The sequence below is a fragment of the Microcaecilia unicolor genome, chromosome 10 (assembly GCF_901765095.1).
Source record: "Microcaecilia unicolor chromosome 10, aMicUni1.1, whole genome shotgun sequence".
Lineage (NCBI taxonomy): Eukaryota > Metazoa > Chordata > Amphibia > Gymnophiona > Siphonopidae > Microcaecilia > Microcaecilia unicolor.
The window spans coordinates 40,931,274-40,959,156 of NC_044040.1; the positions used below are offsets into that span (position 1 = coordinate 40,931,274).

A 27,883-nucleotide genomic window follows, 5' to 3' on the forward strand; every position below is an offset into this window, starting at 1 on the left:
TGAGAGAAAAATATTAAAGGTTACATACTACATTCACTGTTTCTCTTCCAGTCTGAAATGTTAGTAATTAATTCTATCTAAATGGCCATGTGTAGATCAATATAATATGTTTTGACTTGTTGGACATAAATACATTAAAAAAAATTTTTTAAATTACATAGTGCTGAGTCCAGATTCCCCCTCCCTCCCCCAGCACTCCAATAACCACTCACCTTATGTGAGAATAGACCTTTTGTACTAAAAAGGCTTTGGATATGTTTTAAGATCCTTTTAAAATTTAATAAAAGAGATTTCCCAACACAAATGCATAGGGAGATCATTTCAAAGAGATGGACCGGTTATACTAAATACGAAATGAAGGATGGTGTCTAATCTTGACATTTACTGTACGCAGATAAAAGACCTGTATTCTCCAACCACTCTGCCCAACAAGGAGACCAGAGTTGTATCTTGTACCCTGCGTATATGTATTTGAATGATGGGAACAATAAATTCTTTTAAGAAGAGCAATAAGGTATTAGAAGATGAGATAAAAAGAGGGCATACCAGTAGAATAGATCTTCTGAACTAAATTCAGGATATTATAAAGAATTTGTGATGTTACAGGTGGCCAGTATTCTTTCCTAAGTAATGGTATAATGTGATAAAATTTATTGGCATTTGTAATTAGTTTAACTGCTATTTTTGAATCAACTGGAGAGGCTGTAGATCCACTGTATGTAGGCCATGGAAAAAAGCATTACAGTAATTCAAATGGGTGATGAGGGCATGTATTTTATATTGAAACCAGACTAAGATGGATCACAGCACTCATAGGCCTTCATTTACAAACACTCAGAATTTTACCTTTATACCTCCTCCCAATTCACTACTTACATCTTGCTTTAACTGGGGACCACAAACTAGGTTTCCCCTTCGGAATCTTGTTCTGTCTACTACGTAGTGCTACTATATGATGGTTTGGACTCTATTCTTCATCCCTAGCCCAAGATGAGCTGGTCAGCAAACGCCAGGGAGTCCAATCAAACTCCTTCACATTGCGCTGCACAGTACTGCCACTTGACTCACCAAGCCAGTCACTATAGTAATATTTCAAAATCTATTCCCTACTTACATATCAAAGCACCATCCACAAACAAAATATTTAAGAGCAATAATTACATATTGATAACATTTTCACTGAAAAAACAATGGCTTCCTAAGGGAGGGAATGATAATCCAGAGGGGACAATATGGTTTGATATAAAGGAATCATTCTATTTGCTTTATAGATTAAGCCTCAAGCACAGGAATAAAAAAGTCCGATGGTATCACAAGGATAATCATCTGCTTTATAAACTGGCTTAGAAAAGGACAATACTTAATCCTGTTTTATGTGACATACATAATTTTCTAAACAAGCTAGTACGTTTGCAAATCTAAGGCTCAAAACATGCAAACAACACACATAAAAATTTAAGTAAACATTCTAGTACAAAAGACAGTATACAATTAAAAGGAACAACAAAATCACCTGAGAAATCATATCTGGTCGGACCCATCCACCGATTTTTTTCGCTGTCTTTCAGTACATCACCATAGAAACCATAACCCAAGAGGGAGACGGAATATTTCAGAAAAGTGTTATTGTGGTGTACTGAACATACATCCATATGCTGCAAGTCACCTTATGAAGGATATAAATACATTCTGTTAGCAATTACACAAATTTATTTCTAAAATAACATTCACTCTGAGTATTGAATCAAAAGCTGTATCATGCCAAAGACGAGAGGAAAAGAAGCCTATGGAGAGCTATTTAACAGTTTAATCTTAAAACCAAATATCAGCTACATGCATAAAACCGAACTAGTCATATTACAAATAACTATTAATTTAACAAAAGATATGAAACAAACAGGAAATAAAGAAAAATGTGTTTCAATAAATCCAATGCTGTTTTGCTGGTGCCTGTCAGGTTACTTTTGATTAACAGCTTCTTTAAAAATTCTATAAAAATTTAAGTTTTACTAAACTTGGAGCTCAATGATTTTAGGAAGTGGGATGGTCAAAAATAAACTAATAAAATTTTAAGAGCTTAAACAATATTTCAGGCTCCAACAAATTTTTTCAAAGAACAAAAACTGATTCATATGGAAAAAAAAACAAAACAAAAACATCATAAGGACCTAAGTGGAAGCAGATTAGCTCACAAGATTGCCTGGCTTTAAGTAGCCAATTGGATCAAATGTTTAATTTTACTTTCTGGCTTGCAACACTGCTACATTCCCACTGCTTCCTGACACAAGGGGTAGGAACCCATACCCCCCCCCCCCCCCACCTGCTTGTTTACACAGAACATTGCAACACGGTTGTCCATCTGTATGAGAATAATTTGGTTCTTTAGAGCATTTCAAATGGCCCTCAGCTCTAGGAGGTTGATATGAAGAGTTGTTTCCTGAGCAGACCAAGTTCCCTGGGTGTGAAGCCCACCTACATGAGATCCCCATCCTAGGTTGGTTGCATCCGTTGATACCATCTTCTGAGGAGCTAGAATTTGGAATGGAAGTCCCACAGTAAATTTCAAATGAAATGTCCACCCAAGCAGGGCTAGATTCCCATCTGTTTGAGACCACTGGGAAGCTAATGTATACTGGGCCACTCTCAAATGCAGCCATGTCATGGAAGTGACATGCACCGAGGCCATGTGGCCTATAAATCTCAACAGTTGCTGAGCTGTCACCTGTTTGCTGTTTCAGACCTGCAAGGCTAGTGCTGTCAAGGTGTCTACTCCTGCTTGTGGGAAAAAAGCCTGAGCCTGCAATGTATCAAGCAGGGCTCCTATGCACTCCAATTGCTGGACCAGGAAAAGGTGAACTTGGGGTAGTTTATGATGAACCCTAGTAGCTCTAACACCTGAACAGTTAGGTGCATTGACTGTCGCCTCTTCCTGCGATGTGCTCGTGACCAGCCAATCGTCCAGATAGGGAAACACATGCTCCCAGTCTGTGTAAATATGCTGCTACTACTACTAGACACTTTGTGAATATCCTGGGAACTGATGCAACGCCAAATAACAGAATGCAGTACTGGTAGTGATGTTTCCCTATCCAAAATCTGAGATACCTCCTGTGACTGGGAAGTATCAAAATGTGGGTGTATGCATCCTTCAAGTCCAGAGTGTAGAGTCAATCATTTTCCTGAATCATGGGAAGAAGGGTGCCCATAAAAATAAATCTGAATTTCTCTTTGACCAGGAATTTGTTCAGGGCCCTTGGGTCTAGGATGGGATGAAATCCCCACCATCTTTTTGGGCACAAGGAAGTACCTGGAATAGAATCCCTTCCTTTCTTGCCCTGGTGCACAGGTTTGACCACACTGACCTGTGGAAGGGCAAAGATTTTCTCTACAAGTACCTGCTTGTGATGAGACCCGATGTACAAAGCTCTCTGTGGGCAATTTGGGGCCAATGCAGCCCATAACCAAGAGGGACTATTTGAAAAACCCACTGATCGGAGGTTACAAGGGGCTACTGCAGACACTAAGAATGGGTGTCCTTTCCTGAGGTTGCCTGATTGCACCGGGTACAGCTCTTGAAACCACTGGGAATCTTTATAGACATGGATGGAAAAACTTTGTTGGCTAAATTAAATGATCCGATGGTGGCTGAAAAAGGGGCAAGGCATGGTAAAAAAAGAAAAGGGAAAGTCCCGGCCAAAGTCAGGGCCTAAAAGCAGCCCGATGACGACGGAAAAATAATAAAACTTAAAACCGGGCAAAAGAACTCTAAGTAAAATAAAGGAAAGCTAAAAAAGGATCCTTCAAAAGGAGCATAATTATAAAGACAAAAATATAACCGGAAGGCAGAAAAAGTAGGTAAGACCGAGCGAATGAGGAGAGGACAAGAAAAACACCTTCTCCTCATGCGGAAAAAGAACTGAGACTGCGTTCTTGTGGCTGGCAGGAAGGCACTCGGAAATACACAGTGGAGCACGTCTTGCACTCCACAAAGCTCTCTTTTAGCTATGGCAAATGCTGGACCAGGCAACGCAGATCGGTGTCACCCACTTGTGAGAATACAGAATCCTACTCCTTAATTCACTAGAATACAAAATATTAGTTATATTTTTGCTCTTTAAGCTGGATTATTTACTTTCTGTTAACACAACATATAAAAAAAGAGGTAGGAAAAGGCAAATAGAAACATGTACTAATTATCCTACTTTAAAGCGTATCAGATCACTGATCATGGGCATGCTGCTAATAATTTCGTATCTTAATACTCACCTATAATAATGTGTAAGGCTGATGTCACAGGATCATTGATGCCTACTGTTGCATAGCATATACAATCAGTGGAACCTTCAAAAATAAAATTTCAATTTTCAGCAAACAAAACTGCACTACATACTTAAAAACAAAATTATATAAATTGTACATCTGCAAGGGTACCGTATTTTTCGGACTATAAGACACACCGGACCATAAGACGCACCTAGGTTTTAGAGGAGGGAAATAGGAAAAAAAAATTTGTTTTTTCCCTCCTCTAAAACCTAGGTGCTCCGGTGCGTCTTGTCCGAATCCCTCCCTCCAAGTTCGGGATCGCCCTCAGGGTTACCTCCTCCCCCCCCCCCCCCCCCCCCCCGTCACCACCTCTCCCCTTACTCACGCGATCTTCCCTGGTGATCTAGTGACGTCGGGGCAGGAAAGAGCCCCTTCTTTCCTGCCCAGCGTGCTGCTCTCCATCCTCCTGTATGCTGCCGGACGGTCTCGGCGAGATTCAAAATGGCCACCGAGAATTGAAGTCTCGGCGGCCATTTTGAATCTCGCCGAGACCGTCAGGCAGCATACAGGAGGATGGAGAACAGTGCACTGGGCAGGAAAGAGGGGGCTCTTTCCTGCCCCGACGCCACTAGACCACCAGGGAAGATCGCGTGAGTAAGGGGAGAGGTGGTGACAGGGCCGGGGGGAGGGCGATCCCGAACTCGGAGGGAGGGAGGGGGGGGGGGGCGGCCTGCCAAATCTCTACCTTCGGACTATAAGACGCACCCCCCATTTTCCTCCCAAATTTGGGGGGAAAAAAGTGCGTCTTATAGTCCGAAAAATACGGTATATTTAAAACTAAGGCATGCACTAAAAATGCACAGAGCTGGCTAACACTTCCCCACTCTTTTTCTGCCCATGCCATACCCCTCAGTTGACAAATTAAGAAAATGCAATAATGTGTGGTTTAACATGCAAACAACCGCACAACCCTTTAATGCGTTTCTGCAGCGTTGCGTATGCCTTGTAGCGCTATAGAAATGCTAAATAGTAGTAGTAATAGTAGTAGTTTCTGCGGTAATCTTTTACCGTACACCAAATACACATCGAGGGCCTCTTTTATTAAACCATGCTAGCATTCCTGGCACGGCAATGTCGACAAAGCCCATTCACTTTGAATGGGCTTCGTCACACAGGAATTGATTGCTCATTTTGGTAAAAGAAGCCCCCTAAGTGCTTAATGCCCTTTATTTATTTAAAATATTCATTAATCGCACTTACCACAGTTCTAGGTGGTGTACATAACTACATAACAAAGTATCATAAAAGGAAACAGACTATCATAACAAAGTGAGCAAAATACTACCATAAAACACACAGGTTGCATGAAAATGGATCACTTGCACAGAAATGAAAGAAACCAAAGGCCACGATATATGGTGACTAAAATCTAGATGCGCCCAGCTTATGTGCCTAGCGGTATTCTATAAGCGGTGTCTACATTCGGGCATGGTTTACAGAATAGTGCTTAGGACGCCTGGACGAGCCTACAGCCATTTACACCAGTGGTGTAAATGCCTGTGCCTAAATCTAGGTGAACTCTCCCAAATTCTATAGCCATATGCACAGATTTGATTGATGGCCCTCATATGTCCACACTCCTCCCATCGCTGCGCCCCCTTTTTGGCTACGTGTGCTGAATTTACTCACACCTCTTTTTAGAATACACCTAAAAAGATATGTCCATAAATTCCAATTAGTGTTGATAATTGCTCATTATCGGCCAATTATCAACTAATAGGGTCATTAACTGAGTAGCATGCATAAATTGGCCACATGCACAACTTAACATGTGCTACTTGGCTTGCCATATATAGAATCCGTGGGAATATGCCTAATTACAATATTTAGATTAAATAAATAAATAAGCCTTCAAAACAGAATCAACATTTCGAAGCTCAAAGGGCAATGCATTCCATAGGAGAGCACCTTCAACACGGACTACAGAGGCCCAATAATCATCAAACTTAATTTGTTTAAATGAAGGTACTTCCAACAGTAATTTGTCAATAAATCTCAAAAGACTCGGTCGATAAATTTTCAGTGCAGTCCCAATTGCAGGAGATATTTCACTATTCAAAGCTTTATAAACCACAGTGAGAAATTGCACACGAAGCTTAGTGTAATATGAAAAGAATGAGCCAAACCCATAAATAATCTTGCTGATGCATTCTGAGCTACCTGTAAAGCCTGTTGAATATTATTTGGAAGTCCTAACAGGGCATTACAGTAATCAAACAAAAGCAGAACTAATCCTTGCAAAACATACGAAAATTATCAGTAGATAATTTTTTCAATAGTCTAAGAAGTTTCAATTTGAAGAAAACCCTCTGAACAATATTAGATACATAAGGTTTAAATGAAAATGATGAATTGACAATCACTCCTAAAGAACAGCTTTTTGTAACAACTGAAACCTCCCAATTCAACATTAATGAAGGTACAGGTTTACCTGGCAAAAATCAGAATTTGTGTCTTACTAAGACTGTTGAAAGCGATTTGCCTTCAACCAACTTCTGACTGCAAAGATTCTTTTACTGAATTCTTCAAAGAACAATAAAACTGGAATATCATCAGCATATATTTTAAATTGAACTCCCAGTGATGTCAGAACATGAGAGAGAGTGGGGTGACGTAAATATTAAAAAGTAGCACAGAAAGCCTGAACCTTGAGGTACACCAGTACGGATTATAAACCAATCTGAGCATTCGCTCCCACTCTGTAAAAGGGCCTCAAAGTGTTACTACTGAAGCTGTTGTCCCTTGTGTTGACTAGGAGACTTCATGAAGACCTTGATCTGTGACATGAAATTTGGCCAATGGATGTTTGTTGAACCTCTGGTGAAATTATTTTGATTGGCAGGAAATCAGCTGTAGTACATGAAATACATATGACTGGTCACTGATGAGACTATGGACATTATGGGGTCCTTATACTAAGGTGTGCTAATGGATTTAGCGTGTGCTAAATGCCATGCAGCTCACTGTATACACATGGGCTGCATGGTACTTAATGCACACTAATCCATTAGCACACCTTAATAAAAGGACCCTATGTTTCCACTGCTCTGAAAACAATCCATTGGATCTTGCAGCTGAACTATCACACTGCAATTCTCCTGTGAGGTAATTTCTAATAAATCTGTCATCCCTTAAAATGCTGAATTTAAACATTTCAATATGAGCACACATTTCATAAGCTATACAAAAACTAATAAAAAAACTCTAGTGAAGTACAGAAAAAAAATTATTTTAAAAATTGTACTTGTGTTTAGATGATACTTTCTACGGTGATGTGAAGCATTACACATTCAAAACAAAAAGAGAACTTCCAGCAGATATGTTAAACAGAAATATCATTATCACATAGCATGCTATTTTTATTCTTGAGATACTATCAAAGGTCATCAATATAATCTGAAATTATATGTAAATTCTGAAAATTGTGCAACAAACTCAACTTCCATGGATTAACACTATGCTTCATAGCTAGGTTTGAGAGCAGTCCTGCATACAGTTCAAGCTTCTCCTTCTTACCTACAAATGCACTCAGTCTGCAGCCCCTCATTACCTCTCTTACCCTCATTTCCCCTTACGTTCCCACCCGTAACCTACGCTCACAGGACAAATCCCTCCTCTCAGTACCCTTCCTCACCACCGCCAACTCCAGGCTTCGCTCATTCTGCCTCGCCTCACCCTATGCTTGGAATAAACTTCCTGAGCCCTTATGGCAAGCCCCCTCCCTACCCATCTTCAAATCTTTGCTCAAAGCCCACCTCTTCAATGTTGCTTTCGGCACCTAACCTTTATACCTTTCAGGAAATCTAGACTGCCCCAATTTGACTGCACCTATTTGACTGACTGTACATTTGTCCTTTAGATTGTAAGCTCCTTGAGCAGGGACTGTCCTTCTATGTTAAATTGTACAGCGCTGCGTAACCCTAGTAGAAATGTCAAGTAGTAGTAGTAGTTTCTGATGGTGAATACTGTCTTAATACATTCTAAAATCCTCTTATTCTTTATCTGCATTGGAAAAGGGAACCCAACTAATTGAAATCCTGGACCTTGGTTCAGTTTGCAGGGGTGCATAACCTGCTGTAGTTTTGATTCCTTGCTTAACTGGCTTTTGCAGAACTTGATCCCTTAATCCTTTGAAAACTGAAGCTATATTCTTTGACTTCAACCAGCAAACTAAAATCCAGCAGACCTAATCAAGTGTACAATTTTTTTTTCTTGAAAACATTTGAGGGCTTAAAAATGATCTTCAGTTGTCTGAATCATACAAGAAGCCAACCAAAGTACACTCCAAGGAAAGTCTGTCATGTGTCAGCATTTAAATTACATAGCTCACAAAGAATAAGATTGTCACACATTTCAGATCCAAATTAATTAGCGCATACAATGGGATTATGTTGTGACAATCTGGCCAGATTTTATCAAACAATTTACAAAAGCCTTTTTTTTAATAACATGGCAGTAAACAACACATATATTACTCTACACTCATCTTCCATTTGAAAATATTAAATTAAAACTAAGTGCAAATCTAACTTTGGTAAAGACAAAAGTGTGTGTGTGTGGATTGAGAGAGGGGAAGATGCCAAACTCCAGGATGAAGAGGGGAGAGAGTTGCAGATCTGTGAGCAGAACTTGAAGCGCCTTGAGGCCATGCTGCCACCTGCTTGAATGCCAAAGGCGTCTGAGAATAAATGAGTCTTCAAAAGGATCTGAATTTTGCATAAGAGGGTTCCACACATATTGCAGCTGGAAGTGAATTTTTAGAGAAGGCACAATAGAATAAAATGCACCATGCCTAGTTGAGTTGTATCACGCTTGGCATGGTGCAGACCCTGATCATTAAGAGAATGAACAACTCAAGAGTAATCACAATGTCAGTCAGAATCACTTCTGGCCACATATCTATTTACATATTAACCAGATAGGCAAATATGCTCTCAAAAGTGGATGAAAAATATCCAGAATGATGCTATAAAAGTGATAAAGGAATATTCTAGAAAGAAATGACAGATGAATTACAGATTGATTACAACAATTTTCAAGTTTCCTTGGACTGGTGAGAAAAGCATTCATCATGTAGCACAGATTTACAAGCGGAATCTCTCTGTAGTTAATGATTATCCCTCCTGGTACTTCATACCCTGAAACATGGACAACTAGCTCCAGTTATCAGTACTGGATTTTTCAACTTCTTGGATTTGTTGGCCCTGCCTTTTCTAGTGACAATAAGGACTCACTGCACTTAAGGTACATTAAGAGTAATGCAACTTTAAAGTACATTTAATATGTAACACTGCATTAGTCATAATTGCTTGTTTAAGTTTGTGCCTGCATGGAACAAACAACAATCACCCATATGGAAAAAATATTTATGAGATGTTTTGCATGCAAATTCACACAAAGCAGTCCACTAAAATTTAAAATTGGTTTATACAAAACACGTTAAAGAACATGATTTACATTAACTGCTGGGTAAAGCAAAACCAAATAAGTTTTTTTGCATTAGACGTTAAGGCCCAATATGGATGTGCCCATTACTTCACTCATGTACCAAAATCATGGCTTCCCCACACTACCCAGTAGGCAAGATTAGCTGGCAAAACTGGTAGAGGCAGTGGTGGTCCTTAACTTAAGAGGATACTGAAGTGGATGAAGGCCCCAATTTGGTTCCAAGTTGGGTGAAGGCGACCACAGTTCACACTGGGCTTTATGGGACCAACAACAGTACGACAAGGTGTTATCTTTTATAATACAGCACAACACCCTTTACTACAGCAGGACTAAAAGGTCCAGTTACTAAGGCATGCCAACAGATTTTGGACTATAATGGGCGTCTCATTCAGCACGCGCTAAATCTATTAGCATGCCTTAGTAAAAGGACCCTTTAATGCAGTATCTGGCATGAAATACTGCCCACATTAAAATTAGCCATTAACAGACGCTACTGGGTGTTTACACTGGTTCTATAGAATGAGACAGAGATCTACAATGATTTATTAAATTAAGCATTTGAGCATGCTCTCGAACCCCAGAGTACATCTTATTCAAACTGATATGAACAAACCCACATTTACTAATATTTCCAGAAGCTTATAAGCTCTGTTAATTAATAGAAAGAATTTGCTTCATCAGATATAGATCCTTCATTATATCATGCTTGGGAGACACCTGTCACACATTTTTGACAGTACCATTTGAAACTGTTAAGTCTGTGTGGTGACAGAGTTTTAATAACTTCTTGAATTACTGAATGTGAAAAAAAACCCCATCTTCAGTAAGTGTGAGCTATCTGATGGGCGGTTAGTCTGGTCTACTCTGATTGCAAGCAGCTCAACTCTGAAAACGGAATTAAAAAAAAAATACTGAACAGTCTACATCATGCAAACAATATGAAAATTATATCACATGATCTCAATGGTGATACTATTAGACTGTGCAGTTTCCTTCTACAATGGAATAATTAAGCAAATGAAGTTTGATTTGACTGCAAATCTGACTTATCTTTTGCCCATAACATTTCATATTTGGCAAATTTGACAAATAGAATTCCACTTAATGTTTAAAAAAAAAAAGCCTGGCTCTCATAGAAAATAAATCAAACCACTTAAAAAATGCATTAGGCTAATCCTAATTCCGAAAAAGACATCATTAGAATATGCATAAATCTCATGAAACCCTTCCTAAGGAGTTGCTATCTTAATATCGCCATCTAGAACTAGTGGAAAAAGCAAAATGAGCATGATTTAATAGGACACAAATGCTTATCATACCTCTATTACAAAACTGCCTCAATTATAGGGCTTTGAAAATACCTGTGTACATTACTAGCAATGTATAAACATTAGAACATTCTCAATAAAATGCTCAGTCGTCTTATATAATTAAGGGTAAGTCTATAATCTAGGTGTCCACATTTACATGTCCCTTGAGCACAAAAATGTCTGGAATTGTAGTACTTATGCACGGAAGTGTAGACTTACCTGGAAGTGTGCTAGCATGGCGCCTAAGTTTTGTTCTGCAAATACCTGCTTAACTTACACAGCCTGTTTTAGCAAGACGGTGTGTGAATGGGTGGAGCTCCCAGTTACACATGTGTAACTTACAGAATACGGTAAGTTAAGCATGTCCCTACTGCATTTACACGCTTGCAGTCACACCAGGTCTATGGTTACAAGTGTAACTTACAACACCGGTAATTGGGAAGCAAAACCAGTGCTGGGCAGACTTCTACGGTCTGTGCCCTGATCATGATTTAATAGATATGGATGGGCTGGACTGTAAATTTTAAGGGGCTTTGACGATAACGTCAGAACTTTTAGTACAAGAACAGTGTCGGGCAGACTTCTACGGTCTGTGCCCTGAAAATGGCTAGGACAATTCAAACTCAGGTATACATATAAAGTATCACATACCATGTATAACAAGTTTATCTTGTTGGGCAGACTGGATGGACCGTACAGGTCTTTATCTGCCGTCATAAACTATGTAAGTTTTTGGTTTCAGTTTCAGCAGAAAGCTTTCAGACAGTTTGGTGACACTTTTAGTTTTGGATGCAACTGAAAAAAAACAGTTTTGGTCTCTAATTTTAAAAATGCATGAAGGAGAGACACTTGCAGCCGAAAAGCAAGATGTCAGGGAGCAAAGTAAGGTGTCAGTGGAGAGGCATCAAGGACAGTGAGGCGTGAGGAGCATGTGCACTTGCGGATTAGCTGGGTATGGAGACTCAATAATTAAGTGGAGGATATGGAGTGTATATGGGGAGAGGATGGAGCATTTAGAAATTCTACTAGTTGGGCCCAATCAGGTTGGACTGAGCCACAAGGAGACAAGACAGAGATATAAAAGAAGTGAGCTTGTGATTGTGTGCAAAGACAATAGGGACTGAGGCCCTGGGTACCAAGAGCAGAGTGGAGAAACAGTGACTGGGTCAGCAGGGGATATGGCTGTTAACCAAATAAACGTATTCTTACATTACAGACTCTCTTATATTTGGGCTAATATGTAGTAAATTTATATAAAAATAAAAGGAAACTGGCAAAATGATACCAAACACTAAATACAGCAATAGACAATGGAAGATGGCACAAAATAACTAACTTGGTATTCAGAGATGTACTATATGCCTGTAGTTGGAACAATCATCGTTATTAGCTATGAAAATAGATCTCTCAGTCACAGGCAACACTACTCTATCCTTTAATGGAAAGTATACAAACCTAAATTATATCGTAAGTGCTACAGATTGATACAACAGCAAGAAGGATTAAGGCTATATCTTAAATATGAAGTTTTACTGCAAATGCCATAAAAAGAAGAAAATCTGTTCTCCCTATAGGCAAGCTAAATGTCTTTTTCATCAAGTACTCTTAAGGATGGTATTCAGTAATAGCTTTTGCAAACAAATTTTTGTCAGTAATACTGTTCAATTTAGGGCAGTAAATAATTGAACAATATATTAAGTATTCCCCTCTTCTGAATTTCAGCATCATTTCATGCCCCAAAGGGAAAAATGCAGACAGCTTTTTTGCCATCATCTGTTTTTGTTTCTTTCCGCCTCCCTATTATTAAGTATTCTCTAATCCTAGGCGCTCTGTGTCAGAGAACATCTCCAGCTCCTCATATCAGGTTCTGAAGTCGCTCACGTTCTGAGTCATAAGTACATAAGTACATAAGTAGTGCCATACTGGGAAAGACCAAAGGTCCATCTAGCCCAGCATCCTGTCACCGACAGTGGCCAATCCAGGTCAAGGGCACCTGGCACGCTCCCCAAACGTAAAAACATTCCAGACAAGTTGTACCTAAAAATGAGGAATTTTTCCAGTCCATTTAATAGCGGTCTATGGACTTGTCCTTTAGGAATCTATCTAACCCCTTTTTAAACTCCGTCAAGCTAACCGCCCGTACCACGTTCTCCGGCAATGAATTCCAGAGTCTAATTACACGTTGGGTGAAGAAAAATTTTCTCCGATTCGTTTTAAATTTACCACACTGTAGCTTCAACTCATGCCCTCTAGTCCTAGTATTTTTGGATAGCGTGAACAGTCGCTTCACCTCCACCCGATCCATTCCACTCATTATTTTATACACTTCTATCATATCTCCCCTCAGCCGTCTCTTCTCCAAGCTGAAAAGCCCTAGCCTTCTCAGCCTCTCTTCATAGGAAAGTCGTCCCATCCCCACTATCATTTTCGTCGCCCTTCGCTGTACCTTTTCCAATTCTACTATATCTTTTTTGAGATACGGAGACCAGTACTGAACACAATACTCCAGGTGCGGTCGCACCATGGAGCGATACAACGGCATTATAACATCCGCACACCTGGACTCCATACCCTTCTTAATAACACCCAACATTCTATTCGCTTTCCTAGCCGCAGCAGCACACTGAGCAGAAGGTTTCAGCGTATCATCGACGACGACACCCAGATCCCTTTCTTGATCCGTAACTCCTAACGCGGAACCTTGCAAGACGTAGCTATAATTCGGGTTCCTCTTACCCACATGCATCACTTTGCACTTGTCAACATTGAACTTCATCTGCCACTTGCACGCCCATTCTCCCAGTCTCGCAAGGTCCTCCTGTAATCGTTCACATTCCTCCTGCGACTTGACGACCCTGAATAATTTTGTGTCATCGGCGAATTTAATTACCTCACTAGTTATTCCCATCTCTAGGTCATTTATAAATACATTAAAAAGCAACGGACCCAGCACAGACCCCTGCGGGACCCCACTAACTACCCTCCTCCACTGAGAATACTGGCCACGCAATCCTACTCTCTGCTTCCTATCTTTCAACCAGTTCTTAATCCATAATAATACCCTACCTCCGATTCCATGACTCTGCAATTTCTTCAGGAGTCTTTCGTGCGGCACTTTGTCAAACGCCTTCTGAAAATCCAGATATACAATATCAACCGGCTCCCCATTGTCCACATGTTTGCTTACCCCCTCAAAAAATGCATTAGATTGGTGAGGCAAGACTTCCCTTCACTAAATCCGTGCTGACTTTGTCTCATCAGTCCATGTTTTTGTATATGCTCTGCAATTTTATTCTTAATAATAGCCTCCACCATCTTGCCCGGCACCGACGTCAGACTCACCGGTCTATAATTTCCCGGATCTCCTCTGGAACCCTTCTTAAAAATCGGAGTAACATTGGCTACCCTCCAGTCTTCCGGTATTACACTCGATTTTAGGGACAGATTGCATATTTCTAACAGTAGCTCCGCAAGTTCATTTTTTAGTTCTATTAATACTCTGGGATGAATACCATCAGGTCCCGGTGATTTACTACTCTTCAGCTTGCTGAACTGACCCATTACATCCTCCAAGGTTACAGAGAATTTGTTTAGTTTCTCCGATTCCCCCGCTTCAAATATTCTTTCCGGCACCGGTGTCCCCCCCAAATCCTCCTCGGTGAAGACCGAAGCAAAGAATTCGTTTAATTTCTCCGCTACGGCTTTGTCCTCCTTGATCGCCCCTTTAACACCATTTTCGTCCAGCGGCCCAACCGACTCTTTGGCCGGTTTCCTGCTTTTAATGTATCTAAAAAAGTTTTTACTATGTATTTTTGCTTCCAACGCTAATTTCTTCTCAAAGTCCTTTTTTGCCCTCCTTATCTCCGCTTTGCACTGAAGATGTATTTACAAACAGAGATTAAAATTAGTATTAGGGTTTGCATCATTTTTCATTATATTTTCCCACGAGAGGCTCTCTGGGAAATAGGAGGCAAATATTCTGGTTAATAAATAGAAAGATAAATAAAATAGCCCTTTTTATTAAACTAACTAGCTAAAGATATCTTCTTTTTTTGTTGTATTTCTATTTATGAACCTTTAATGTGGACTAACATGACAAACACACTACTTTATCCATTCTGGACTGGAAATTGGCTAAAGACAGGAAACAGTAGACTAAATGGTCAGTTTTCCAACTGGAGAAGAGTCAAAACTGGAGTGTCTCTAGTGTCTGTACTGTTCAAAATATTCATTAATGGTCTGGAGAAATGAGCAATGAGTGAGGTGATCAAATCTGCAGATGTTGTTAAAAGAGCAGAGAACTGCAAGAAATTGTATAAAGACCTCGTGACACTAGGAGACTGGGCACCTACGGTATGTAGCAGAAGAAATTTAATGTGGACAAGTGCAAAAAGATGCACAGAGGAAAAAATTATCATAATTGTAAGGAAAAAATGCTGAATTCTGTATTAGGAGTCATCAGCCAAGAAAGACATCTTGGAGGCACTGTGGACAATTCAATGAAATTTTCAGTCAAGTGTGATGTGGCTGCCTGAAAAAATAGAATATTAAGGAGAACAAAACTAGCATTGCATTATCCCTTTGCTTATTTCCATGGTGGGAGCACATCTTGAAAAATGTGCACTGTTCATCGCTTAGGTTTTTCAATGTATGTCTGACTAAAATTCCTTATCAGCTGACCCAACAATAAAGATCAGGACATGCAAGGACACTAACACAATTACAGATCTGTTTTTTTGTTTTATATACATCAAAGGCAAATCTGTCTGAAAATTTATGTTTGGATCAGGGTTTTCATGATTAAGCACCAAAATGAGAAGTTTTCTTTTGTCTGAAAAGCAATAGAGAAAAAGTGCAGTTTTCAATGTATTAATCTTTCTTTTGGATCTTACACAGTACATTTTATCTAAAGGTCTTTACAAAAATGGATATACCCTCTGAACTGATTTCCAATTTTAATAAAGTCTGATGCCACAGAAATAATAAGGAACTAATCAAAATGCAGAGAAGCCTTTTTGTATTCTTACCAGCAGGAATTATACCAATCCTTAAATTGCATGGGGCTAATGGCGCACTGGGATTATTCTGATCTATGCTGGAATCCTTCTGCATTCTTCCTATCAGGCCATGCATCACTTCACTGAACATGCCATCCCCACCAACAGAAATGACACTAACAAAAATAAAAATAAATGCATTAGAATACACACGCGTACAAAGGGATAAGCAAAAGAACAACAACTGCTTAGGATAATATACAGCAACATTGTAAGTTAAATATTCAGTAATAAGACATTAACCATTTCATTCTTATTTTATCACAATAGTTATGATATGAAAAAACATTAATTACAGCATCATATATTTTTCTATGAATCTAATCAAACACGTGCTATTATGCTATATTTATGAACTCAATGAACTGAAGCCCTTCAAGGGATATGAAACCGGGTAAGAAAGCAATCATTTTTCTTACATAAAAGGTATATTAGCATGCTAATGACAGATATAACAAAATATGTCATTTTGATCTGAACTCTCAATTTATCCATTTTTGTACCATCCTTATCTAAGCCGGAGAAGACTGTTTACTTCTGTTCTGTATGGGATCCTTTTACGAAGCTGCAGCAAAAGGGGGTCTGTGCTGGCGAATGTTTCTGATGCACGCCATGGTCCGTTTTTTTTAAATAAAATGGCCATGTGGCAAGTGAAGCACTTGCCATGCGTCCATTTTGAGAGGGAGCACTTACTGCCACCCATTAAGGTGGCAGTAAGGCCTCCCGCGCTATCCTGGCGGTAACTGGGCAGCATGTGGCACTGCCCGATTATCGCCGGGTACACGCTGGCACAACAAAAATACAAATATTTCTGTAGTGCCAGAAATGGTGCGCGCTGGGGGGAGGGGGGGGGGAGAACTACAGCCGGACTGCTGCGGTAGCCCGGCAGTACTTCCCCCTTTAACGCGGGCTTACTGCTGCTTTGTAAAAGGGCCCCTATGTAATTTCAATGGATAGCACTCCTGATTTAGGTGGCTACATAGTGTCACCACTAGAGGTCACTCTAGTGGCTATGCTCTATTTCAACGGCAGGCAGAATGCTTGTGCTCTGGTGTACCTGGTCCCGTGGCCTAATATTGAGGAGCGTTGCCTTGCTCCTACTGCTCCTCCCTCAGAGTCCATCCTAAACCAAACCTTCTAGGGCAGAACCTCTTACGACCACAATAGAAGAGCTGGCAATGCCTAAAAGAATATTTTATTAAGGAGTGCAGAACTTTTCAACTGAATACACAAGCTTTCCTCATGGTCAGGATTACCAGCATTTAACTTGCATAAACAATCAGAAACAAACTGCCTCTACCCCCGTGTTTCAGCAGTACAAACTGCCTGCTTAAGGGGGGGGTCACAATAATGTTCTTGTAACCAAAACAATGTATTAAAGTGTTGAGGTAGCACTCTCACATGAGGCACAGGAAAAACAGAATGTGTACGGATCGGACGAAGCAGGTCTTGTGACCACTGAAGAAGGCGGTTTGTACTGCTGAAACACCGACAGTGTTGGGTCCTCCCTTTCAAACAGCGAATAAAGCAGTTTTAAGCACCACTTCCTGTTTTGGATTGTCCTTTGGACAACCTATACTCTCTTCTGCTTGAGTAGAATTCTTAAGAGAGCCATATTTCTAACAACAGAAAAATGGGAAGGATTTTTGCTAGACCACTGTACGCTAACTCTTCTTTGATGTAGCTGAAATCCCTGAAGCAGCAGAAAGCTATGCTGGCCATTGTTGGAGTTATAGCAAGACCCAAAGATTAGGAGCAACAGTGGACTGTTTCAATTTAAGTGTTTTTGCCAGAAAATAATAAAAGTTTGGACTTTGCAAGATGTTTTTGGAAGGTTGTTTTATACCGACAATTATATTTTAGTCATGGGTGAGCGAGTTAAATTCTTTCGAGGCCTTTTTCCTTCCCATTTTTTTTTTATTATTAGACAGAGTGAATTTTGTTGTGTTTATATAATTTATACACTTTGTCTAAATTCCCCTTTTTAAAAAATATTTTTTCATGTTGCCTGACATTTTTTTTCTCAAAATTGCATGTGTTTACTTCTTGCTCCACTTTTAGAGAAAAGAGGGAAGTAAATGATTGCTAGCATTCTTCAATGCATTATATATACGTGGTAAATGTATCAGTTTTGTTTGTTAACCATGAAGTTTTATCCCAGTGTCTTTTTTGATTGTAAAATTATCATATTTTTCACTGGGATGTTTTTTTATTTTTATTACATTTTTCCCCCGTGCTTTCCCACTCATGGCAGGCTCAATGCGGCTTACATGGGGCAATGGAGGGTTAAGTGACTTGCCCAGAGTCACAAGGAGCTGCCTGTGCCTGAAGTGGGAATCAAACTCAGTTCCTCAGGACCAAAGTCCACCACCCTAAACACTAGGCCACGCCTCTTTTCATCTTATGATATGAATCATATTTAATAGTTTTAAGACTTAGAGGCATAATTTCAAAGCACTCAGGGGTATCTACTAAGGTGCGTTAGTGATTTTAATGCGCCTATAAATTTAAGGCACATTAAACGCTAATGTGCCTATACATTTCTATGGGCGCATTAGCGTTACGCGTGTTAAAAACAGTAACACTCCCATAGTGCTGCTTAGAAAACCTAGCCCTTAGACTTACAAAGTTCCATAGGTTATAATGTAACTTTGTAAGTAAGTGCTTGGAAAATACTTTGTAAGACTAAGTGCTTTAAAAATGAGCCCTTTTGTTTATTAAGTATGTTTATTCAACTTGACTATGTTACTTTTTATTTTGTTTTCCATCTCTTTAATGTTTCTAACTTTTTAATATGCTTTATTATAATTATAATTTATATTTGTTTTATATGCAATGAGAATGTTGTCATTGATGTTCATGTTTTTAAGTCATCAGATTGTGGTATCTTCAAAACAGGCATAATTTGCTGAAAAACGGCTGTGTTGGGTCATTTGTTGGTTAATATTCTTCACAGTAGAATACTGTCTTTTTTTGGCTGTCTCCACTCTAGTCCTCTTCTTTGGTTGTTGTTCTGCAGAAGTTGCTCCGTTCTCCTTTTGCTGCACTAAGCACTCAATATACATCATCATTACTTCATGTCCCACAGACACAAAATAGGAAAACCCTTTTAGTGCATTTGGCTGTAAATTGCTCTCTGCGTGTACCCTGATCTCCCAAATTACTTTAGCACTTTACTGTTGTAAATATAACAGGTATATCAAGACAGTTTATCCACAGCCCTGCACTATTAAACTATGTTTTTGTAGATGTAGAAACACATAGGATTAATTGCAAAGGACCTTATCAGGAAACAAAGTGAGCAAAAAGAAGATCGACTGTAAAATGTTAAGGGTCAAATTACTTCCCTTTTCATCTACTCAGCATTTGGAAATACCAGAGTACAGAAAACAGCGAATGCAGCATTACTATTTATATAACAAAGTTACTTCGGTCTAATGGTGCTTAGAAAGGCTGACCCTGTAGTTAAGGGGTTTGTAAACTTGGTCCTCCATGTTCCAAAATGAATAAATAGGAAGTCCTAGGTTTTAGCTTCAGTAACAGGCAGAACTAATTTTATTTTCACTAGGGTTTGTGCTACTTTTTTTGGTATACTGTGTGAACACAGACTGTGCTGCCCCCTCCACTGGCAGAGGAGCCATCAGATGCAGTCAGAGTACAGGTTCTGTGAAACAGCACACATTCACAGGCTCCACAATGGCCTTGCTTCCCCCCATGATTTCTTCATGAAACAGGACGCCTTGTTCGAGGAGAGGATGGGGCAACTGAAAGACCTGTGAATATGGACCTGTTTATAGGTCTCATGTTCTCACTGCAGCCATTCTTTCCAGACAGGGAAGGAAAGAGTAGATTGATTGTGCTCTACTAGGAGAAAAAGAGGATGGAGCAGTCTGAGAGGAAGAGAAAGCCCGCTATTTGCTCATGAAAAAGAAATTCTGAGTTTTTTTAAATGTCTTTTTTCCTTTTCCATACTCACTCTCTATATTTCTCTGCCCCTCATATTTTCTTTATATTTTTTTCCCTCATCATCATTTTTCTCTGCTCCTCTTACCTTGACCCCCTCCAAAATCTTTCCTTTATATTTTCTTCTTAAGAATCAACAATGTCTCTCAAAACTTTGTCTTAATCACTACCTCCCTTCTCGGCTCACTCATATTTCCTCTCTCCCTGCCTGCAGATGTCACACTCCTACTTCCCATCCTCAGCTCTCTTATACTCTGCTACCACTCACCCTACCAAGTCCAGTTATCTCACAGATCCTCCAACTACCCAGCAGTTCTCTCGCACTGTTCTACTAACTACTCCCTTTCCTGTTTCCTTCTCAACACCTCTATTCCCTCACCTACAGAATATGTCCCAATGCAGACCCAGGAGAAAAAATGTCCCAGAAAGCTCAAATTTCTATTGCTGACTTCAGGAAGAAGTCATTCACCCCATCCTTGCTTTCATTTCCTCTTTGCTTCCTCCAATACTTGCCTGATACATAGCATTCATCCACTTTCAGACTGCATCTATTCTCCATCTTCCCCCACCTTATTTATAGCTTGCCAAGTGAGTCCCTTCTCTATCAGTAGCTAACACAGAATTGGAAGACCTAGGAGCAGAGACAAGAAACAGTTTCTGCCCCTTCCCCGCATATCCCCATGACAGGAACTGAAGATGGTAATCACGGTCTACAATCCCAAGGGAAGGAGAGGAGACAGAATAATTTACATGCTGTGTAAAGTGCCTTCTTCCACATTCCCATCTAGATGCTGGGCCTTTTTTTTTTTTTTTTTTTTACACAACTGGAACCAGGGAAATTCTGCTAGCACCATGGCTAACACTGTCGGCTCCCCTCCCCCTCTGGAAATTACTGCTCTGTGCAAGCATATTGTTTACACATCTGGTTTCTCAGACCTAATTTCCATTTAAAGCTATTTCACCCCAAGCATGCACAAGTTTTTATAGTAGTCGCATTTTATTAGCTGAACGTATTGAATATTTAACAGCTGTTAAGCAGAGAAAAACATTCTACTAGGAATTCTTCCTCTTGTACCCGGACAACCACACTCATTGGTTTTAAGAACATTCTGTGCCACTTTCAGCATACTCTTTCACGCTCTCACACAGACTTAAAGCTGTCATGTATTTGGCCTTTATTATTCACTACTCAAAAATGTTTATCAGATTACCAGTTTAGGCCTAATAGTTACTTCATGAAAGTTATCCCCAGGACTAACCACAAGGCATATGAATTTGCTCCTTTGACTTAAAAATATTAACTGCCCCAAAAAGCAGTCTTGTGATTCAGCATAATAGCCTTCAAAATTTCTATAATGCACTCATTTGGGACCATAAACAAATGTAGGGTAAGTGATGTATCTACTAATCAGTAGGTGAAGCTCAGTCAATAAGCAATGACAGTTACTACTATTCTATGAACAAGCACTAGTGAAAGGAACAAATTTTATCACATAAAGTCTCAGCAAGCACAAGGAATTCACATGTTACTTCTGTACATCAATCAGTCTGACACACTCTCATTCTCTACTAACAATGAGAGCAATAATGCACTGTAGTACCTATGAAAATGGCCAGGGAGGCTTGAATCTTTATCATGTACAGCCCCCTTCAACATATTGAAAAGTGGACATTCTGTAATACAAAGAGACCAGTGTAATAGAGTGTGCTAGGTTTTCTGCACAGTTTAGCTTGGCTTTAGCAGACAATTTTGCATGTGCACAATATACAAAGGGGTTTGCACATGAGCTGTGTACAATGCCTCAGGTAGACATCAGCTTACAGCACATTTAAATCTCATGGTAACGAAAATATTAGGTATTCAGTACAGATACAGAGAAGACCCAAAGGCTGAGCACAAGGTTCTCTAATGCTGGGGATTTAAACGCAAGCCTGAGGAGTAAAGGGTTAGTATATTCTTCTGCAGTCAATGCTAGTATTTTATGCCTCATTCTGCTCTTTACCATAAGCATACAGGACCCATAACTTTTCCTTGTGCTAAGGGGTGGGTAGTGGGGGGAGGGGAGCGGGGAGAGAGAGATGTAATAAACAAAGAAATGCTGGACCGTTGACAAAATTGGTATTTCAAAAATGTTTGTAGCGGCACTTTGACTTGCATGCACATACATCTGCTCATGTGCTGGATTGCTACTCTGCACATAAGTAATAGTAATGCAAAATTATATGCACAGAATATCATTTCAGCACATGCTTGGGTGTCTATACAATTTTCTTGTGCACCAAAACAAATGTCACTAGCATTGACCCACATGCATATTTATCTGGTGTGCTCTCCCACATAAGAACACATTTTCTGCACATAGCCCATTTGCATTTGATTTTCTTATTGAATCAGGGAGCAAAAATCCAAGGGAAAGGTATAGTATAGGGGGTAAAGTACTTCTGTGTATGAAAGAAGAGCGAGACTTGGGGGCAATTGTGTCTGATGATCTCAAGGTGGCCAATCAGGTAGAAAAGGCAACTGTCAAAGCCAGAAGGATGCTCAGGTACATAGGGAGAGGAATAACCAGGAGGAAAAAAAGGTGATAGTATTCTAAATGGGGCCTCACTGTGTGCAATTCTGGAGACCACACCTACAAAAAGATATAAACAGGATGGAGTATGTCCAGAGGGCGGCTACAAAATTGGTCAGTGGTCTCTTTCATAAAGCGTATGGGGACAGACTTAAGGCTCCCAATATGTATACTTTGGAAGAAAGGTGGGAGAGAGGAGATATGACAGAAACATTTAAATACCTCTGTGGCATAAATGTACAGGGGGAGAGCCTCTTTCATATAAAGGAAAACTCTGGAATGAGAGGGCATAGGATGAAGTTAAGAGGTTATAGACTCTTGAGTAATCTAAGGAAATACTTTTTCACGGAAAGGGTAGCAGGTGTGTGGCATCGCCTCCCAGTGGAGGTGGTGGAGACGAGGACCATGTCTGAATTTAAGAAAGTGGGGGACAGGCACATGGGATCTCTTAGTAAAAGGATTTGATAGTGGTTGCTGTGGATGGGCAGACTGGATGGGCCTTTTGGCTCTTATCTGCCGTCATGTTTCTATTTGCATCTAAGGAGGCGGAGAACTCTTTGTTAAGAGTATGCTTTGCTTATTTTTATGCATTATTATTATACCACCTTTTCAGACAAACAAATCAAAGTGGTTTACAAACTAAAAGGAAACTCACAGATTGGAGATTATTAGGGGCCACCAGTGGGTTGCAAAAAGCCACAGCCTCCCTTCTATTGGTGAGTTGTCTGGCACAGATATTGGGATGCCAGCTATATTCTCATGGAGACAGTCAACACTTGCTCCTGGTTTTAGTTGTGGCTCTGGTTAGGTCTTCTGGGTCCTTTCTATCTGGATTGAGAGCGAGATCTCTGTCTAGAATGGGAAGAAGAGGGAGGAGGATACCTATAACTAAAATTAATATCTTCTCTTGCCCTCCATTCTGGTACCTCGTAGAAGAAGCAGGGTCAGAAGTGGGTCAGGATAGGATTTGAAAGGTTATCACTGTGCTGCATGATTAGGGTTATTCATACAAAAACCTCACCCTATGAAGATACAGAGTGAATACCTTCAAATTTAAAAATTATTTTATGTGTAACAGAAGGGACTTCAGCAAGGACCTGCCCAGGTCCAAAAGCTATTGGCATTACATTGCCATCAATGAATGAAATTATTCATGTCGCTTTCCTCACATCATGAGCCCTCCAGCAATTATAAATATATATACGTGCTTACAAATAACAAACAGTGAATTAATGTGTCCTATGTATTCAAAATGTCCCAAATCAAATGATGCCATAACATTCCCTCACAGGGTTGTCACTTCAATATAACCATGTAAAACCAAATGGTTTGATTAGGGTAGCAGTTTCCTGAATCTTATCTTAGAAAAGATTCTTTCCATGGCATGGCACGACAACAACAAATTTTCCTTGTACATCATATCCGAGATATGAAGCCTGGAGCCAGGTAAGTCTCTATGTGCAAGTACCCACTGCAGAAGTTCTCAATGTTGTATTAAAAATATCATAGGTTGCACAGATCATATGCACTTTTTAATGCCACTGGGGGCATTTCCTAGGATATCTCATCTGAAAAAATAGCTGTGATTATGAACAGATATAGCCCAACTGGGAGCCTGATTTCCTCACCAAGGCTTACACAAGGCTACAAGAAAAAAAAAAAAAAAGAAAGAAAGAAAGGAAAACATCCAAACACCTAAGATGCATATGGAAAAAAGTACTGCATGATAGCAACAAGACACAAGAAAAACTTATCAAACACAATATATCAAGAAAAATTAATCTTGATTCAAGCTCTGGTGACAAACTTCTGGCCAGCTCCACAGAAATATGAGCACTTGAGGTGGTCCCTTCTGACAGCAGCAGACAGGAAGTGGCACACAAGCATGGTAAAGCGACTCAAAAGCTTCTAGTATGTAGTAAACTGAAAATGTTTTCCCATGTGGGCTCCACTGATTATGTCATCCATGCTGTACGGACTTGCTATACTGCTTGTTGTTGGAGAAGCACAGTTATACTCAAACATATAATTATCTATGTACCATTCTCACACAGCTGTTAGCCAAGCACAACAATAAATTACACGTTCTCAAATGATGCAGTATGGGTTTACACTATATTCAATATAATGAACAGTTTCTACGTATTGGTCCCAGAGTCCATTGCAATCAACTGGAATAGTTAAAATGGATCTTAAAGCATAGTCTAGTAAAGAAAGCTCAAAACAGTTTTAGAGAGTTAACTACATTCCTTCTTGAAAATATTATTAAGCCAAAATGTAAAGAATTCAGTTTTAGTTTTTTACTTTTGAAAGCAGTTAGTAATAAAGAAATCTTTTTGGTTTTTTTTCTTAATTTACGGTACCTAAAAAAAAAAAATCTGAAGATAATACTATGGGGACATAGCAGTATTTGAAAACACTCACCCATCATACTTTTCAAGATTAACCTCGAACAAATCATCTTTAGCATGGTTTGCACGTTCCGTTACTAAAGAGACAAATAAATAAAAATACAATTTTAATCACTATAAAACATTCATATGGCTTGATATTTAACTCCAATGCTAAGACAAGATTAGGTTTCATTAATAATTTACAATTAAGTTTATTTCCATATTGAAAACCATAAAAAAGGGCAGTGTTCAAGTCACCAGCCTTGACCGGCTCCAGTGCCATAAGCCTTTGCTCTCAGTTACTGGAATTTTCTCAGCGATATGCTAACTATTTTAAATCATAGGCCAACCACCCTATTTCACCTATCATGATCCAATTCTTACTATTAAATAAGTTAGAACAGCATTTCACCTTTTGCTCAAAATTGTTATGATCATCTACAATATTAGAAAAACTATGTTCACATTTTTTAAAACTATTATACCTGTATAAACCTTTTTACTGATCTCCATGCTCAGCAATTTTGGGAAAGTTGGTCAGAAACAAATATAAAATAAATAAATAGGCCACCTGATTAATAAAGATCAGAGATATGTTTGAGCGTTACATGTCTGTTTGTTTTTATACATAGATAAGACAAATAATTGTACACCTAAAAAACAAAGGCACAGGGAAAGTAACTTGCACTTACTGGGGCAGACTGGATGGGGCAGGTTGGTCTTTATCTACTGTCTCCCATAATGTTACTGAAGCATTTTTAAATTGATCTTTTCCAAGTAAAAGCAACATGTCATTTAGATTTGGCTGGGAGTGTACTGTGCATAAGTACATGTCTGGGAGGCAGGACATTCCCATTGTCACAAAGTTAGAAATTTAGGGTCGCTACCAGAGAAGCAGTTGGTTCCAATTCTGGAAACCTCAACAATATTCAATGCTGCTTGCTCAAGGTTTTACCTCTATATTGGTTTGCCAGGGAAAGAGATGTGGCGATTCCAGATTATTCGATATAGTGACCATTAGTGACAGGTGTGCTGGCGAGTCCATTATTAGATAAATTGGACTGGTTTCTGATACAGAAGTGGATTTTATTTAAGCTTTAAGTGCTTGCCTTTTAAATTTTACACAATAGTCACCTTTCCTCTTTGGTAGGAAAACTGAAGTGGTAGTCACCAGTCAAGGATATGCACTCCAGCTTAAGAACCTTGCAACACCAAGGGCTTTTTCACTAGTTCCTCCACCACTCTGAAATATTTTACTTCTAGAAATTCATCAAGAACGAACCTTCTGAAGTTTTAGGGCGGAAGCGAAAACCTGCTTCTGTGAATCTGTCAATGGGCAGTCCCAAAATGAACCTGGTTCGGCATTCATCTGGGTTTCCTCATTAAGGGAATTTTACACATTCCTTAGCTTTAGGGTATTAATTCCCATCAATTTTTAAGGTGTATTGTGCACCAGGTGATACCACCAATTAAGAGGGTTGGTCTGACTAGTTTCTTCCTTTGCAGTGTCTAAGGCTAAAGATACTGTGTTCCCACGACTCACCAATCACATCAGTAGTAATGGATGCTAGGCTGAACAACGGTGCCACTTTTTGCTCATAGATTTGTTTTCCTTGCTGTTTTCCTCCATATGGATTAATATATACTAGTAAGTGCTTTGGTCTAGATGCTAGAAAGAAAAAAAAATAATAAAAATAGACAGTGATAATTATTTCAGTTATAACAGTATGATGCTGGAACCATAAAAAATTAGTTTAACCTAAATGTACTATGTTCATACAATAAAAGATCATCTAGGCCCACCATTCAACCAATGCCAACAAATTTCTAAAAATTACAATGGACTGGTAATGGATTATATAATGTGTGTGTAATCCAAGACCACTTGTCACCGCCGATATTTAAAAGGGCAATTTTCATCACCATTTACCAGTTAAACTGACTGTCTGAAAATTGCCCTCACTCAATGCAGCTTAAACAACAAATGGGGTTTTAAAGAAGCATTTCCCAAACTGTGGGTCAGGGCACCAAACAGGATCACATCATCAGTAGACTGAATCATAGGGCTACTCCATCTCCCTCTGGATCTCCACCCAGTACTGGTAGTCAGCATAGGGCCAGAGAATCAGTGAATGTTCACAGGCCTTGCCCCTATCCCCCCATGTGGGCTTCCTGCTGGACTGGAACCCCATGTAGAGTACTGGGGTGTATGAGTACACACAGAGCCTTGTGCTAACTGCTGTTGCATATGCTTTGAATAAGTAGGGAGGAGAAGATGTGAGATTGGAGAGGAGTGGGGGTCTGTATTGCTCTTATCAGGGAGGAGGGGGGGAAGAGTGTTTCAAAATTTTAAGTGTTAAAATGGGGTCATGCTGGATAAAAGTTTGTGAAGTACTGCTCTACAGCAAACTTAGGCTTTAGCCACACTGAATGGAGACATGTCTAGCTACATTTTTAAACAGGATCGTAACATAACATATAGAACGTATTTTTTTGGATCTAAACATGTCATATTCCACAGAAATATTATTTGCACAAAACACAGGTGCAAAAATCCACAAGTCTATTTTCCAGTTTGCACCAAAACATACAATTTGAAAACTACCCTCTAGCAAATCAAGGCACAAACAGAACCGGAATCAATCTGTAGTCTTATAAAACTACAGAAAGGTGAAATTTGGACTTATCTGCTGATTTTCTTTCCTTGAATCCTGTTACACCAGTCCAGACAAGTGGGTTGTACTCAACCAGCAGATGGAGGCAGAAAACACTGATTTTCAATGATGTCATCTCCAGGATAAGATTTGGAACTAGCT

At 39.5% G+C, this 27,883-nt stretch overlaps 1 protein-coding gene across 2 annotated transcripts in view; it reads right to left on the bottom strand.

Moving 5' to 3' along the window:
* The window catches only part of CERK (ceramide kinase), a 126,012-nt gene that overhangs the window by 44,984 nt on the left and 53,145 nt on the right, over positions 1–27,883 (bottom strand). For both annotated transcript variants that reach the window (XM_030216414.1, XM_030216415.1), the window contains 5 exons: positions 26,611–26,736; positions 25,099–25,162; positions 16,109–16,254; positions 4,267–4,341; positions 1,514–1,666 (listed from right to left, as the gene is read on the bottom strand). In XM_030216414.1, the coding sequence (XP_030072274.1) occupies positions 1,514–1,666; positions 4,267–4,341; positions 16,109–16,254; positions 25,099–25,162; positions 26,611–26,736 (564 nt within the window). The remainder of the gene's footprint in view (positions 1–1,513; positions 1,667–4,266; positions 4,342–16,108; positions 16,255–25,098; positions 25,163–26,610; positions 26,737–27,883) is intronic.